We start from the raw sequence: 17,791 nt of genomic DNA on the forward strand, positions 1-17,791 counted from the left end.
ATGAACCCAGTACACAATATGTCAACGGTTCTAGTATGTACCTATTGATGATCATTTTTACAGCTTTTTCTATTGTGTCCTTGACGATGACACTTCAAACAAGTAGTATCAATCCATTTCAAGAAGTTTTACCGTCAACACACTCGCTGTTCCCGTCACGGCGGCAAATTTTCTTTGGACGACCAATTCTAACTTTCACGACCGGTAGGGCCACATCTCCCGGTACGGATTCGTCGAATTCATACATGCCAGGGACAGGGTGTTTTGCAAAGCTGTAAACAGCTCTATAAATTTCATTTTTAAAGTAGCCGTCAACAAATTATTCGATGAGCAGTCGTTGATACTCGATGGCAGCAACTCTGTGGCAATACATATAGCCACCTATATGGAACATACATATGTGAAATTTTTATTTTTTTTTAATTAGAAATTTCTTTCAATTTTTTTATATTATTTAATAAAATTTTCTTTATAAATGATATATTTATAATTTATAATTTAATTTTAAAATTACAATAAAAAAATATAAATATCCATACTAGTACGAATATGTCAACAATGTAGGGTGGGGATATAAATATAAAATTAACAAATAAAGTTGAGATAAAAGAAGGGGTTTCAAATCAGACAAAAAATAAGTTTGTTCAAAAGGACAAATGTCCATGTAAATAACAATTCGAACTTAATATGATAGCAAAATAACAAAAATAGACAAATAAAAACTAAACAACTTTTTACTACGAGGGATGTGATGGTCATTTTATGTATCCATTTCTCCAACTTGTTATATATATAGGTGTTAGGATATATATATATATATATATATATGTTTTCTACTTATCATTATTTATTATATGACATAAATAAAGAAATTAAACCATAATTTTACAATATAGTGGGCTCAGTTTCCAGAATATGGGCTATCTGCTGGCCCACATTAAATTTCCTTAAGGCCGACGACTCGACTCCTGCTTCAGAGCGGAGGGAGAAGAGGCTGTGATCGGTGACTAGTCGATCAATCGGGGTCAAGATGAAGAAGGAAGACACTGTGAAGCTGATCAGCGCCGAGGGCTTTGAATTTGTCATCGACAAGAAGGCTGCCATGGTTTCGCAGACCATCCGGAATATGCTCACCTCTCCAGGTATGCTGTTAGTAAAGTCCGATAACAAAAATTGACCTCAAATCAAGGAACTGCTTATTTGGAGGGCTTTAGGGATTTTCTTAATAATGATTGTAATAGTAATAATAATATGTTATTATTTAATTTTGTTATTTCTAGAAATTGTTTGTGCCATGACTATTCGAATTTGGAGCTGGATTTTGGTTTCAAGGACGTGAAACTTTTTGTGAAGATGAGGAAATTTATTTTGTTGTGATCTTGTTAATGTATGAGGAATTTGTGTTTTTATGGCCAATCATAATTCATAGGAAGTTTTGCGGAGACGGAACACGGGGAGGTGACATTTCCGGAGATAAGTACCACCATTCTGGAGAAGATTTGCCAGTACTTTTACTGGTCTCTTCAATATGCAAGGTTTGCCCTTCTTACTTAGTACTATGTAGTTAATTATTGGCGAATTGCACAGGTTTGAATCCCCTGTAAAGTGACAATAAACATTACCTCTCGTCTTCTAAGTTTCTTTTGACTCTGTACTAATTGCATGTGATGATACATTAAATGACGAATCATGGTTAAATGAGGGGGTTGGGGTTGCAGCTGAGATAAGCTAAGATTGGATGCTTGGAGTTGCTAGCTAATGCACTTCAGGATTTTGGCAGCTATTGGTTGACACTGATAATTGGATATAGGAAACTGCGATGTTTGGAGCAGTAATAGTGTGATTCCTCTTAATAAATTATAATAGTGTATTGGAAATTGATGGAGCTAGAGTAGGGTGGGGAGCACTGATTGGGATGGGTAGCATCACTTCTATGAAAAGGGTAGGATCTAAATAGCCGACGACTAAAAGAGTCTGTTGAGCTCAATGGGGAGCAATATGACTTGAGTTTTGTATTAGTACTAGTTGAATACACTTACATTTGTTTTTAACATTTGAAAAAAGTTATTTATTTTTTATCCTGTCAGTCCTTGTGTCTTTAGGTTTATTATTTTAGATGTTATTAGATGCTTCATCTAAAGTAGTAGTAGTAGTAGTAAAGTGCCGTTTTCTATGTCAAGGCACTCATTCAGCGATGTGCGCCAAAGGCTCCATTTCCATGGTGCCCTCCTGTTTTTCATCTCTTCTTTTTTGGCTTTCACACTTCCTTCAATCTCCCGCTGCACTATCTAGTCTTGCCAGGTAATTTCAGCCTGCAGCCACTGTGCCAAGTTTTAATAGAAACTGTACCAAGGTTTACTTTGTGTTCTGTTTTTGTGTTTGTGTTTTTTATTTTGATGTTTTTGAGGTAAAATAGTTGTTGGGTCTGATGTTTTTCATAGAACACAGGTGTTGGATGTGCTGTTTTTGGAGAGAAATTAAGAGATTGAATAGTAAATATATTGAGAAAAAAAGCCAAAGTTTTATAATGGTATATTGAAGTTCAATCTTGTTCATGTATTATACTTATATAGTTATGTTCTTACGGTAGACAGTTGGCGGTATGTTGAAAGTGTGTTATACTGATTGTGGACCTATGTGTATTATGTATTTAGAATATATCAATGGTTATAGTGTGAAGTGCACTACAGCATGGCACTGGCCCTGTGTTGTGCTACATTTACAGCGATGGGAATATAAAATCTAACACTATGAGTAATAAAACACAGAAGAAGAACATATTCTTTCTGTCAACTTAATCTAAACATGATTAACAAAACTGTGTAGGAGCTATAAATTGTGGAATCAGGACTTTTGTTTATGGTTCTTCTGTGACTTCTGCACCATTTTCTTGATTTTGGTTCTAACTTGAACAGGTTCCTTCTAGTTCAACACTTAATTTCAAGAGTTGTTAAGAAACTATGTGTTCGTAAATCAATTGTAGTAATAAATCTTCAAATAGCAGTTCTTCGAATGACAACATTTAGGGGGACAGGACTCAAATAGCAATTAGAAAGAATAGAAGCTCCAAGCAGTAAAGTGCTACTTTACTTCAGTGAAATATTTTTGTTGAGTATTAGTTTGATAAAGGTCTGAAAATAGGTGCAAAAGTCATGTCCTGTAATAGTTTATTGGTTGAATTGAATTTGGAATACACTTCAGGTATGTTTGTTTGCAAGATTTTGCAAAATTCTTACTATTCATCCAATTTTTTTCCCCCAAAAACATCAAATCAAACACCTATTTTTTATTTTTTATATTATACTAAAAATCAATTTTACATTCAAAACATCACATCAACACCTATTTATATTACATCATACAACTATTCAAATTCAAAATTTTTACTATTCAAATCCCAACTCAAAATCCAAACCCCCAAACAAACACACCCTTCAAATGTCAGTATAGTTCATTAAAATTCTTTATTTTCTTTTACAAGCTATCTATCATAGCCATGGAGTGCAATGTTTTTTTGCAACAGAGAACATCTGGCAACATAAAAAAAACATGTCAGTCCCAGCATCATAATTTGCGGTAAATATGCTTGGAGCTGGAGGCACTTCATGTGCAACAGTATAATTTTCTTGTCACTTTTGTTATCTATATTTTTAGTATTCACATTCATATTAACACTCTTTTGTTCTTCTTTTGAACAATTATAGCAACATTAGTAAAAATTGAAAATTTCTTGGTTGAAGATTCTTTTGCTTTGTGTTTGGTTGTGATTTCAATCCGAAATCGACACTATTCTCCTCGTACGGTTTCCAATAAAAATAAGTCATTTTCTCTTACATAACATCACATCAAAATACTATTTAAGCAAAAATTCAAATCAATACTCATTTCAAATTAATTTCAAACCACAATATGAAAAGATTGTTGTAGTTTCAATGTTCTCTAATAACCTCAGTAAGTTAGATGTAAACTCTTGTAAAAACATTTTACACAAGAGTCTAAAGGACTCTTCTACAGGATTATGAAACCTGTGCTTCACGACCATTTCTCCTTATGGCTAGTCTAGAGAGTAGTCTTCCTTTGTGAAAATTTCTTTTGAATAAGATTATAAATCATGATGATAACTGCATGAACCTATTGTAACAATGGCTTTCCACTCAACCCAAACGCTTTAATGTTCCTTACAAATTGATTATAGGGCATAATTATTTTAATTTATTTTTTTAGCACACTTTCCTTTCAATCAAAGTAGCACCATGCATGGTTGCAAAATTATAAAAACCCATTTTATCTTTGTAAAATTTTAATGCATTTGCTTTTGACAGAGAGGTTTAGTTAAATTAAGATGTCAACCTATCCAAATTTCTTCAGATAGATTTGAACATGAAAGAAATAAAGCCATATTTGCAACAAAACAAATATGTTCATTCCGGTTCATGTGATTATGGAGTTATTATAATTGGTGATGAGGAAAACAAAACAATAATTGTAACTCTATATCATTTAGTACAAGTTCTTTGTCCTGACAGTTTGGGTGGGCTGTGTACTTTGTAGTGGCAAGGAAACCGAGTTCCATATTGAACCAGAGCTGACATTGGAGCTTCTGATGGCAGCCAATTACCTGCACACCTGAATTGCAGATGGTTTGTAAGTGTTGCTCATTCTGTCAATAGAAATTCTAAAGTACTTGGATTGTTGTGTTTCTTCCTGAATTTCTGATCATTTTGGGAAATATGGACAAAACACTATTTTTTCACTCAAAATTTCACCTAATATATGATATACTCCCTCTGTCCCGTATATGATGACCCTTTTAGTTAGGGACACAATTATTTAGGTAGTATAGATTAATAACTTATTAATAATAAGTTATTGTATTATGTTATTATTTTTTTATGAGTAGTATTGTTGGTATTTTAAATATTTTTAGTATTATATCCTAATAAAATATATATTTGATCTCATTTTGCAGATAATAAAATTTTATATATTACAAATAAATAAAAATATTTATTTATTTATAATTAACTTAAAAATAATTTTATAAAAAATTTAGAGTTATATATGAATGAAAATATATATTTATTGAGGAGAGAGATAGAAATAAAAGTGTTTTGAGTAAGTTTTACTTATAAAAGGTTAGAAATTTAATTAAATTGGTTTTGAGTGACTCTTACTTATGAGAGGTTAGAAATATTGGTTTATGAATAAATTTACTAAAGATATAAATGAGTCATCTTTTGTGGGACGATAAAAAGGAAAAAAGGGTGCCGTAAGAGATGGCCTGATGGCGTGGGAAGTAAACTTGTGACCGTGAGGTAACGCCTCCAGGTCCACCTGCCACACATGGTTCACAAAATAGGGCTTGCTGAACTTGTGTGTGTATATATATATATATATATATATGTGTGTGTGTGTGTGTGTTTAGAATGATGAAGCATTCATGATAAATCCATTGGGTTATTATATATGCAACACACAGTAGTATTTCTGAATTGTTATTTAATGTTTTTGTCATGCGATAGGTGAAGGTGAATGAGAATGAGATGTTGCTCAAATGTGTGGAAAGGAATGAACGAATGCAGGTAATTGTGGTGACATTTTAAATTTGAAGTTTTTCTCTCAGTAGTGATGTTCTAATGGCCAAAAAGGGTTTTGCTCTTTTCTGTGCTGAAACTTTGGGAATTATATTTATGTATAATAATAAGTATAAAGTGGGTATTATTTTATTTTATTTTATTTTGTTTGTATGTGTGTTTGACAGATACCTTACTCTCTAATTGTAGCTTAAGTAGTAATTTACACAATGACTAATTTCACCTATTCCATATTGTATTGGTATTGCATGTTCGGTGTAATGGATTTTTTCTTAAAAATATAAATAAATAAAGAATTATACTTCCTCCTTTGCACTCCAAATGGTTATTTGGAATTTTGTATTAGATTAAAAAAATAATTCTTTCACCAAAAAATGTTTTTATATTACTATTATAAGGTACTAAAGTATATTTTTTTTTTGTCATTTTCATTTGATTTGGACTATATTTTTATATAATAATTAATATTCAAAATTTAATATGCAAAAAATGAATGTGACCTTTAAGTCAGACGAATGGAGTAATATTTTATTAGTTAATGAAATTGTGAAAAAAAAAAAAATTGATATTTTTGACCCTATGTATAAATTAATTGTATAAATTAATTGTATGCATGTTTGTAATTTATATAAAAGTTACAAGTATGTTTGGTATTAGATGCATATTTAATTAGGATTTTAGTGAATTTGTTTGGATTTTAAATAGTTTGGATTTAGAAATTTAATAGAATCTATTTAGAGTTTGGATGATTTTGTTTATTGATTTATATGAATTTTGATATATTTGAATGAATTATTTATTCATTCACATGGATTTTATTAGAATTTATAGAATTGTGGATTAAATATACTCTCATGACTCGTAACTAAATATTTATTTACTTTTTGCGTGATGTATTAATACTTCTATTAGTGTTTATGATACTAATATAATGTCGTTTGTACAAAAAAAAAAAAAATTATATAAATATAACACCTTAGTAAGGGATTGTGGGAAGGGAGTACATTAGTTCTCAAATAATGTACTTATTATTATTAAATTTTTATTCTTAATTTAATATTCAATTTAACTACTTATGAAAATTATTATGCTAATTAATTTTTATCTAGTAACAATATGCTAATTATTGTTATTATTATTTACATAATTTTTTACACAATAAAATATATTTTTAAATAAAATCACATTAAAATTAAAACTTTTTATTTTTTATTTATTGAAACTTAAAAAATAAAAGGATTAAAAAAGAATAAAGATAAACTTACGGTTTAAATCAAAATCAGTAATTTTTTAACCAAATTAAAATTGTGGTAGGTTTAATTTAATTTGATCTTTCAAATTTTTGAAACTGATAATTTTGATTTGAATAATTTGAGCAAATGTACTTTGTTAATTTAAATATATATAGTTCGTAGTATTTTATATCTAAATTTTTCTTATCTTACTGATATTATTATAATAAAATATTAAATACATATTAAATAATAAATAGCTATTAATGATCTAAAGAAAATAATATGTATTTTTACTTGTTTAAAATTTTTAAAATCCATAGAAATGTCATATGATAATAAAAAAATTTATACAATATAACTTATCAATAATTTTACAAAAGAATCCAACAAAATATATGGATTTTTAAACTCATGGATTATTAGAATACACCAAAATTAGGACTTTTAAAATTCTATATTGAATACATCAATAGATTTATTGAATACACTCAATTATAACAATTCATTAACATTCAATAAATTTTAGATTGATACACTATTTTTAGCATATGATTAATTTTACTAAAATAGCAAATAGATACATTGAGTTATACGAATAAAAATTATAAAAATGATATTTTGAATTGAGACAGATGAAATATGTTTTTACAAAAATAAACTTGGGGTTTGTCCTATTTGATTATTATTAATTTTTTTATGATGTAATTATATATATATATATTTAAATATTACTTTCAATATTTACTTTTTATAAAAAAAATATAATAAAATTTTCATTTCAAAAGTTTTAAAACTTGGGTGTGTCTAGTCTTGTGAAATAATTTGAAAGAATTTTTATTTTTTTTTAAGAAACTTTTTTGATTATACGAGGTGTAGAGAATTATATAGTAATATAAAACTAATAAATATGTGTAATATATTAATTTATTTTTTTAAAAATATGTATATATATTTTTTTGGTGAAAATACACTCTAAGGTTAGACTAAATGAATTTATAGTTGTGTAGTCATTCAAGTAAAATTTTTATAAAAATAGTTCTAATAAGTAGTCATTGACAATATCTAACATTAAATATTGACGTGAATTTTTTAAATAAATATGCATATATTTGTGCATATAATATATGCACAAATATATATACTCTCTCCGTCTGCCTCTACGGATTACATTTATTTTTTGTGTCATTGTACTTGACATTAAAAATATCCTTATATTTATATAATTTTTTGTACAAATGTTCTTCTATTCTATTAGTATAATAAGATACTAATTTAAGTATTTTTGCATTTTTTTTTAATTTGTACTCTATTTTGATATAATAATTAATATTTAAATATCAACTAGTTAAATTAAATAGAGATAGAGTCCCCAAGGAATAATCTAGTATTACGGGTGTAAATTCGTGATAGTGGGGTCATAAGTTCAAACTCTCGAGGCCGCAGATTCTCACGTCATAATATATATATATAAACAGTGTTTATTTTTGTGTTATATTTTATTTTTTTAATAAAATAATTACTGAATTTAATTGATGTGTTAACTTGAAAGATTTTTGTAATAATTTTACTATTCTAATTTTTTTCTCCTAAAAAGTATTAAATTTAAATATTTATTTATTTATTATATTATACTAAAATTTAATTTAAATTCAAAATATAAAATTCAACTTATATTTATATCATATTAAATAACTATTTTAATTCAAATTAAAAAAAAAAAAAAAACACTCAATTTAAAGACCGATGCCAAGTATGATCAGGTGCGATCGTCAGTCACAATTAGCCCTCATTTTCTCTGTTTCATCCGTTAAGGAACTGATGCGTGGTGGGATATATTTTAATTTTTTGTTTTAAAGATAAAATTAATTATTTGCCATTTAGTCCCTAATTGCAATTCCATTCATATATTTCAAAATCCACCTCATCACTTCGACAATTTGTTTCCAACTCCAGTTTCGTCCGGGCACCGATGTTGTTCTCTCATCCAATCCAGCCCTTTTTGAGATGCATGGATTGAATTGCAATTAGGGACTAAATTGCAAATAATCAATTTTATCTTGCAAAATAAAATAATTAAAATACATCTCACCATGCGACTAACTGGGGGCTACTTGTGACTGATGATTCCACCAAGTATGATATATTTTGAGGAAAATATCTTATATAATTTAGATCTATATTGGGCTAATTGTGACAGATTATCCCATCAAGTATGATATATTTTGAAGAAAATATCTTATATAATTTAGATCCATATTGGTTAAAATAATGATAAAGCATGTGTGTTTATTTCAAATTTTTACTGTTACTAAAACATATTGTTGCTTTTTTATAAAGATATGTTTTTCTCCTTAAAATATTTAAAAATAATAAAATAAATATTTAAATAACATTTTATCAGCTTGCAATAACCAAGAATAACATGTGCATTCACTCAACCGATTAATACTACAAAAAAGAAAAAAAAAAATTATAGTACCTCCATCCATTTACAAAATTTATATTTGTTTTTTTTTTCCATATTAATATTTGAATATTAATTATTATATCAAAATATAGTACAAATATAATGATATTTGTATAAAAAAATATACAAATATAAAGATAATTTTTATGCATATACTTATACAATATACAACATATATTTACGGTGGTGGATCCTAAGCTACTCAATATACACATGTAATAAAAAGTTATTATAGTAATATGTTTATTTATGAAAATGAGAGTATTGTTTTAGGACAAACCAAAATGATAAACAAAACTATTGTATTGGGACATATTATATGCATATATTTTATTATAAAACAAACATATGTTTTGTTATAACATATATTGTGGAATGTAAAAATACATATTGTATACTTTTATTATATATTTTGATTGAATTAAATCAGCAAAAAAACATTAGATCTGTACCCAATATCAATATATTTTACACATTTATAAAATATCAATAATTTTTATATAAAATATTACTTTTTATATTATCTTCACACTTTCTTATCCCTAATATAAAAATATATATCTCAAACTAAAACTACCAAATAAACACATTCAATACATAAAAGTACATAACCTTGTACTATAAAGATACTTGGAGGTTTTTAAAACTCATGTCCAATACAAATGATCATACACAATTTACCAAAAGTATTATCTTACCTTGTTAACTTACTCATATATTTTTCAAAATACTCCTAATTTATGTCAAAATCAACTAATATAATATTATCTCTGTCCGCCTCTAAGGTCACATTTATGTGTAAAAATATCATTATATTTGTATAATTTTTTGTACAAATATCCTTCTATTAGTATTATAAAACACTAATAAAAATATTTTTGCAATTTCTTTTTTAATTTGTACTATATTTTGATATATTAATTAATATTCAAAGATCAACATGCAAAAAGTAAACGAGACCCTTAGAACCGGACAGAGGTAATATTATATTTATTAGAACTCATGTCCAACACAAATGATCATACATTTTGTGGACAAAGGAAATATGTATTATCCATCAACATTGGATGATTGTTAAAATTCATCACTTTAACAGCCTCCAACTACGATTGCCATCAACAAAGTTGAACCTTACCCGTAGTGGCAAGAATTTGCAAACTTAGGTTGAATCGTAATTAGCCACGATTGTAAGAAAATTAACCAGCTGAGTTCATAAAATAAAGATCTAAAGTCCAAACAGATTAACAGATCCATCCAATGGACAAAAACAAAACAAGTATATACCACCATAGTAGAAATCCATTCTAACTTACTCAATCAGTCAGTCGAATTCTGAGTTAAGTCACTGTGAATATGTAATAGAAAATCTAAGAACAGGAAGGCAGGAGGGTTACCCGGAAACAGAGACAGCCAAACCAGAGAGAAACATACGCGAAATCGAGCCATCCAGGCAGCCAGAATACAAGCAACAAGTCTGCACCATATAACAAAATTATATAGCGAACTATAGAAATATGCAAATTTTATGGTGGTGATTGAAATTGCTTAACTATTTGTCGCCTTTCAGTTCCTGCGGCGCTTAGCTCTGCAAACCTTCCACTGTTTGAGCATATATTCAATGCCCTCCTTTAGTGAGGCCTTTCGGCTTTGACTGCTATTCCACAGCTCAGGTATTGGGTACCTCCCACTTGGGTTGTATTCATTCAGTTCCAGAAGCCCCGTTGTCACTGCCGTGTACACTTCATCACCTAATTCAGACTTCAGTTCCTTCAACTTGTCATCTTCTTCGTTGAGTATTTCCTGACCATTTACACAAAATTTTCATGTAATAGAAATATGGATGGCATTGGGGGTGAAGAAATCAGAAATCAGAATTGTTTTTGGGAAAAGTAAAATAATTTCATGGAAGAAATATGGTATGATATCAATTGCATGGCCCCAAGAAGTCAACCAGTAAATTCGGCAGCCGGGTGTGGACAGTAACTCAGGGGGATACCAATATGGAAAAAATGACAGCACAAGCAACACCATACGTGGATATTGAGCATTCAAATCTTTCTACTTTCAATATGGATATAAGCATTTAAAACTCAACCGGATGGTTAGTTCCATATGAATTTAGTTTGTGCATCTAAAAGTGAAACAATCAATTTTGCATTTAATGTCTAAAATATAACAACCGACCACACCAATATTCGAGAAAACCCAACTCATATGACAAAATGTCCGTTAGTCCACCTGGCCCACGAGCATCAACAAATTATGTCCCAACGTACAATCAAATACGCTTTTTGAAAAATAAAATAAAATAATAAATAAGTGAATTAGGTAAAATATTAATTTCAGAATTCAATTCCAAAGGAAATAGAATTCAGAACCACTAATTAGGAATCAAATTTGGCCAGAGTCTTCAAGTTAATTTGCTAAAAGATTTTGAAACTATTTGGATTCCAATGGATACCCTTCAACAAGGAAACAAGTTACATGTATTCTACATTTTGGATGTCATAAATGATATACAGTATTAGAAAAAACCAAAAAGGGATGAAGAAGAAGGTCCATATTGTCCAATGAATACTATGGGTGAGTTCGTTTGAGAGATTTCATTTTATTCCTTCTATTCACAAATTTTTTTTCCTAGAAAATATCGAATCAATTACTTATTTTTTATTTTTTTATATTACACTGAAAATTAATTTTACATTCAAAACATCACATCAATTCTTATTTATATCACATCAAACAACTACTCATATTCAAAACTCCCAAACAAACACACCCTATATGATTTTGCACATTTTGAGTTAAAAGAAAATGTAGGTATGCCTGCTTATAATTATCATTTAAAAATTGTACTTATCTGTTAGTATTAATGAAGCCTGATGCATTTTTACCCGGCGATGGTAGGAGAAAAATGTTCCAGTCAAGCAAAACTAAGAAAATAAGATAAGCAGGCCCTACTACAGTAGCATAGCCGAATTGCATGTGTAACTCTGTATGTAGTACAAGCTTCTAACATATAAAAGCAGACATTTCACGAACTGGTGGTTCAAAATCATAGCAAGGAAACCAAGATGTAAAATGAAGACCAACTTAGTCTAGAAAAGAAGTGGAAGAGGGAAATAACTTAAAAAAAAAAAAAAAAGGAGTAGAAAATTCAAACATGCTAGCTGCCTGAGACAAAATTCATGGTGCTAACTAATGACAATTTCTAGCAAGAATATAAAAGATCGCTTAAGGAATCAATGATGTGCAGAACAAAAAGCAAACCTTCGCAGCATCTCCAACCATGATGACCTTAAAGGGATGCCAGTTGGGATCCCTGAGGTAATCTTCCCACTTTGAACATAGCTCCATTGCTTTTTCGGGAACATCTTCACCAGCATAGTTCCTCTTAGCAGCTTCGATGAATGGTTTTCCCTCGAGTTCACCCATCCTCTTGACACAGATGTTTCCCCGGGTACCATTTAAATTCTACAGAGAAAAGAAGTATATTCTTCAATTAGTTGAACTTGAAAGTGCTATAAATTAGGGTACATTCTCAAACAGCCAGCACCATCGGATGCTACATGATCATAACATCATTTGCTTTAGTTTTAAAATTTGTTGTCTCCATAGCTGACTTTAAGAACTTAAAAATCTTCTGCACATTGAAGTTGATGTCTACAGATAAGATACAAACGATTCCGGTTAATAGAAGAATTTCTCAACATCCATTTTTCATCTATTCCTCTGGCTATTCAAACAAAATGAATTTTGCATTTGTATTTCAATCTTCAATCACTTCAAATTTTGTTTGTTTTCTTATTATTTAAATAAATCTTATCCAAAAAAGGCACTCTAACTATAGATATAACATTGCATCACAACCTGCTAATTCTGGCAGTTAAGAAAAATATTCGTAGTCCATTGTATCTTTCAATTAACTTTTATACAGCATGCCTGCCTGAGTATGTATACACTAAATGGGGTTGAAGGAGTTATTTTGAAGGCGTCTTTGAAACTATGAAAAAATAACTAAGAAAACAATAATATGAGTTGCAAGCCACTTCTGACTCAATAATGTAATTAATAACTAAGAACAAATAATATGAGTTGCAAAACCATATAAGGCAGATCAGCTCTAAGATGCGTAATGCTAAAACTGACGAAACCCTAAATTCAGCAATAAAAAGTGTGGGTTGGGGGTAGAGAACAATAACAACAATAAAATAATAATAATAATAATAATAATAATAATAATAATAATAATAATAATAATAATAATAATAATAATAATTTTTAAATGACCATCCCGACTCTGGTATCATATTAAGAAGGAATCCGGAGCTCCATCTCAAAACCAATTTATGATAAGAGAAATTGTCCTTCATCTTTATAAATAAAGGGGAGCTCCTAACATTTATCCATATGGAACAACACTTAACACTTTTCCTCGAAATGATATCCATCTTGAAATCAAATTTTAACCAGGATCAATATACCCAATATGGATACCTATGGTTTTTATACCTTGTTAAATAATCATTTTACCTAAAAGATTAAGCTTAAAGAAATATACGCATTTATTTATTTATATATTATGGAGCCAACCAACAATAACAATAATGATCATGATGCCCTCAATACCTATGCTTTCTATGGTAAATGAGTGTTAAAAAACTCACATGCATTAACTCTTTACGAGCACCCTGCAGCTCATCATTTGCTCTCCTCTCTTTTACTATAAGTGTTTGTGTCAGCAAATCAAGATCATTAGATTCTTCTTCTTTTTCCTTCAGCTCCTTTTCGAGTGCCTCCACCTTCTCCTTATCTTCTGTATTTTCATCACTCATGTGCTTCCGCACCTCTAAATCGCCTCTCAGCCTCTCTATCTCCAACTGCATGGCTTGTTTTTTGTCAAGCTCTCCTTCGAGTCTAATGATCGTTCCCATAACAGATTCCTTCTCCCTCTGTCATTATGGAAAAGTAACATTTAACAAAAAGCAGGGTCAGAGAATTATGAAATAGTGCCCTTCAGTAGATGGTTCTACAAAAAGATGGATTAGATTACAAACCTTTTGTGCCTCAGCTAGTTTCAACATTTTTTCGTCAGCAATCCTTTGCTCCATAATAGCCCTCGCATTCTGCAAAACTCATCTTGTCATCGTCTTCTTAAAGAATTTTCTCTAGAAGTGAAAAATTATTAATTCAAATTCCTGAATAACCATCAAAACCTTGATCAATGTTATGATTCAAAACAATTACCAAGGTTAAATACTTAAAAGCCTTCATTTTACAGGTGGCCAAAGTTGCCTCCAGGAAGTTTGAGTGAATGTCTGACATAAAGAATGAGAAATTTTTTTTAAGACAATTACCATTGTCTTTTGCTTCTCAAGCTTTCTCTTCTCACTGTCATTCCAGGCTCGACGTTGTTTCAGCTCTCTCTCCCTCAGTTTTAGCTCTTCTCTCTGAGCCTCCAACTGTGCTTGGCTTTCACTATGCTCTTCCAAAGTTTTTCGAAGCAATTCAGAAGCATCCACCAGCATATCCTGCATCTCTTTTCACAGAAAACGAAACAGAGATAGTTGGTACATGGTAGACTGCATTCTTCTCAGCAGATCAAATTATTCCTTTGTTTAATTGTCATGCATCTTAACGAAGAATTAAAAAAGAATGTCCGGAATAGTGGATCTGAAATTTTTTGTCTTACCTTTGTAGTAGCTCGCAATCATCTCTTCTTTTTCTGAGATAGCTTTTTCCATACAAAGTTCAGTTTTGCTAATTTTCTCTGTTATCTCTTCACATTTCATCTGCTTTGATGACAATGCATTTTCTAAATTGCTTACAAGGGTCACGTTTTTCCTGTTATCTTCCATTTCTATTTCAGATAAGGTTTTAAGATCGCCATTCTTTTGGAGGTGTTTGCCAATAGGACCCCTGGACCAATAATCTTCTTCATGGGCAAGCCAACCATACAGCTTATCTCCTTTATTTCTAGCTTTTCTCCAATTAGCTTTCCCATGTTGGTCAATTTCAAAAGCCTTCTCAAATGCCATAGCATGCTCGAATCCTTCCCAATCTTTGTTGAATTCAATAATTGCAAACCCTGAGTGACCATAGATATCCCATAGTGGATGCACCTTTAGAGGATTGAATCCTCGGCTAACCAACTCCTCTCGCAGTTTTCGACCGCCTTCACCCACATACTTTCCATCTATCTTTTGAATAGGAATGTTAGCAAGAATGCCTGTCCAAGGCCAAACAATAAGCTCATCATGCCTTCTACGAGAAGAATTCCATCTAGTTGAAAGTGATTCCTTTTTCAAGTCATGCTTGAAACTTTTTTCACGTATTTTTTTCCCAGTATCTCTGGCATTCTCACTAACTTTGACCGGTTCATTAATGTTTTCTCCAGGTTGGCTGTCCAGTTCATTCACAGCAGAATGTGCATCCCTACCTATCTTTGTCAGTGATTCATCAGGCTCAACAGTGCTGCCAGTAGCCTTGACTTCTACAACATTTACATATTCAACTGGTTTGTCAGTGGGCTTCTTTCTTTTTGTTTCACTGGTTACCCCATCATGAAACTTGGTTGCTATACTTAATTTCTGTTTATTTTGATCACTTGAAAAAGCATCTACAGACTCAGGACATTCCTGTGACTTCATCTGCGTCGGCTCATACCAACTCAAATACTTGAGCAGTGCTAGATGTCTAGCTTTATCATTGAAGCTTGCACTTTTTGACTCTCGAGCAATTCGAGAAGCATGCCTTTCTAACTCAGAGAAATCATACTCTCTCCTGTTATCTCGACAATAAGGACAGAAAACATACTTCCCAGAACTTCTGATCTTGACTTTCTTGTCTCTAAGTTCTCTAAAATAATTGTGTTTTAAATCTTCCAGGGATAAATGGCTGGTGTCTTTCACCCCTTCTCTCCTATGTGACATCTTGGGTACATAAAAATTACTAGAAAGATAAAAACAGGCTGAATATTAGTCAACAATTAAAAACAAAAAGTGAATCAGCAGTAACTTTAGATAAGAAAAAAGGGTAAGAGAGACAACAAAGCACAATAACATAATTCAGCCATTAGACCCACATTGATGTCTTTCATCCTTTCTCTCCTATGAGACATCTAGGCCATACAATATCTACTAAACAAATAAACAGACAGAAGGTTAGCTAACAACTAAAAAGAAAAACAAGCACCAGTAAATTTAGATTTGAAAAAACAAAAAAGGCAAGAGAAAAAACAAAGCCAAGCAACATAACTCAGCCTTTAGACTCACAATCACATGGAAAAAGAACATAATTACCATAAGATGTAAATCAACATTTTACACCATACATTATACAGTACTCTCTAATTTTGGTAGAGCAAAAGCCACATTATACATGAGATATAATATAATAATGAAAAATATATATAAACAATCAAGATTACATGAAATTTACTATCCTTGTAAGTGTCGAAAATCAATCAATATTCCTATCTCAGTGAATTTGTAAGTTCACAATAATAGTATACGAAGATCATTGTAATCGTATCCCACAATCGAGCAGGAAATATTAGCGATCAAGGATATTCATCACAGATACTGTTAAAACAAATCAAAGACCATCAACGGCTAAGACGACCATAAGTATACGCATCCAAAATAAAATGGATGGAGCATTATAATATGCTAGAAATTATAAAAACAGCATGACAGGAGAAAAATGATCTAAAGGCATATAATGTAGCCAAAAATTCTGCTCCTGTCTACTTGTAGCCGCAGGTGTCTCTGTGTATTTGCAGAATGAAATTGAACGATCACTTCGTACCCGACTTGAATTGAAACCGTAGGCGAGAAGAAAATATTTTCTTCTAATACGTCGTCCTTATCGCCGAGGTTCGCTCAAGGAGAATCAGTTTTCTCCGCGATTCCGGTGGTTGAAGGAGGAATCTTCGCGGAGGTTCACGATCGTGAACGGCCACCGGAAAACACAGCGGGAAGAAAAACACGCCGACCAGCGAGCAGCCTCCAATTGTGATGGTAACTGTTCCGTTCCCTCTCTATTTCCTTCAGCAGTGGTGGAAGTACCGGAGCAGCAGAGGGAGAATACGACAAAAAAAGGGAAAAAAACAAACCGGAGAATCGATCGGCGGCGACGGCGAGTGTCGTCCCGGCGGCACAGAAGAAGGAAGATGGAAATAAGAACGAAAAATGAAGGAGGAGAAAGATGAAGGATGAGGAAAGATGAAGAAGGAAGAAAAATTAATGAAAAAGGGAAGAAGAAGAAGAATAATAAAGGTCGTGTTATTTTATGGGTTTTAGAGCACTTTTTTACTATTAATATATTTTCTTTTTTTTCAAAAATATTAAATAATTATTTTTATTTTTTATATTATATTATAAATTTATTTTATATTTAAAATATAATATTAATATTTATTTATATAGCATCAAATAATTATTTAAATTTAATTTTATATTAATAAAAAAATTCAAATTTAAAATCCAAAAAAC

The 17,791-nt window shown here is 30.6% G+C and overlaps 2 protein-coding genes across 3 annotated transcripts; one reads left to right on the plus strand and one right to left on the minus strand.

The window, feature by feature from the left end:
- Positions 1–929: 929 nt before the first annotated feature.
- On the plus strand, positions 930–5,731 carry LOC127244369 (uncharacterized). Of its 2 annotated transcripts, none has more exons than XM_051264863.1 (4): positions 930–1,142; positions 1,430–1,535; positions 4,552–4,640; positions 5,523–5,731. In XM_051264863.1, the coding sequence occupies exons 1-3, from the start codon at positions 1,031–1,033 to the stop codon at positions 4,628–4,630; spliced, it is 297 nt and encodes a 98-aa protein (XP_051120820.1). In that variant the 5' UTR covers positions 930–1,030; the 3' UTR covers positions 4,631–4,640; positions 5,523–5,731. The 2 variants fall into 2 exon arrangements, with proteins under 2 accessions (XP_051120820.1, XP_051120819.1); XM_051264862.1 differs by having other exon boundaries at positions 933–1,142; positions 4,552–4,644.
- Positions 5,732–10,505: 4,774 nt separating this feature from the next.
- Positions 10,506–17,555, minus strand: LOC127244305 (factor of DNA methylation 4-like). Its single transcript, XM_051264779.1, has 8 exons — positions 17,106–17,555; positions 14,989–16,247; positions 14,654–14,835; positions 14,354–14,422; positions 13,964–14,248; positions 12,567–12,770; positions 10,847–11,096; positions 10,506–10,770 (listed from the first exon to the last, which is right to left on the minus strand). Exons 2-7 carry the CDS (start codon positions 16,226–16,228, stop codon positions 10,860–10,862), a joined length of 2,217 nt encoding a protein of 738 aa, XP_051120736.1. The 5' UTR covers positions 16,229–16,247; positions 17,106–17,555; the 3' UTR covers positions 10,506–10,770; positions 10,847–10,859.
- Positions 17,556–17,791: the final 236 nt, after the last annotated feature.

This window comes from Andrographis paniculata, unplaced genomic scaffold, assembly GCF_009805555.1.
Source record: "Andrographis paniculata isolate CXL003 unplaced genomic scaffold, ASM980555v1 Contig9END, whole genome shotgun sequence".
NCBI classification, from domain to species: Eukaryota; Viridiplantae; Streptophyta; class Magnoliopsida; order Lamiales; family Acanthaceae; genus Andrographis; species Andrographis paniculata.

What these genes read in the sequence shown, in the direction of transcription:
- LOC127244369 (XM_051264863.1), top strand. Translation starts at nt 1,031, where the DNA reads ATGAAGAAGGAAGACACTGTGAAGCTGATCAGCGCCGAGGGCTTTGAA. An exon ending in GAATATGCTCACCTCTCCAG is followed by an intron (nt 1,143 to 1,429) that starts GTATGCTGTTAG and finishes CATAATTCATAG; the next exon opens with GAAGTTTTGCGGAGACGGAA. An exon ending in TGGTCTCTTCAATATGCAAG is followed by an intron (nt 1,536 to 4,551) that starts GTTTGCCCTTCT and finishes TGTACTTTGTAG; the next exon opens with TGGCAAGGAAACCGAGTTCC.
- LOC127244305 (XM_051264779.1), bottom strand. Translation starts at nt 16,228, where the DNA reads ATGTCACATAGGAGAGAAGGGGTGAAAGACACCAGCCATTTATCCCTG. An exon ending in GATTGCGAGCTACTACAAAG is followed by an intron (nt 14,836 to 14,988) that starts GTAAGACAAAAA and finishes TTCTGTGAAAAG; the next exon opens with AGATGCAGGATATGCTGGTG. An exon ending in TGGTTGGAGATGCTGCGAAG is followed by an intron (nt 11,097 to 12,566) that starts GTTTGCTTTTTG and finishes GTAAATGGTCAG; the next exon opens with GAAATACTCAACGAAGAAGA.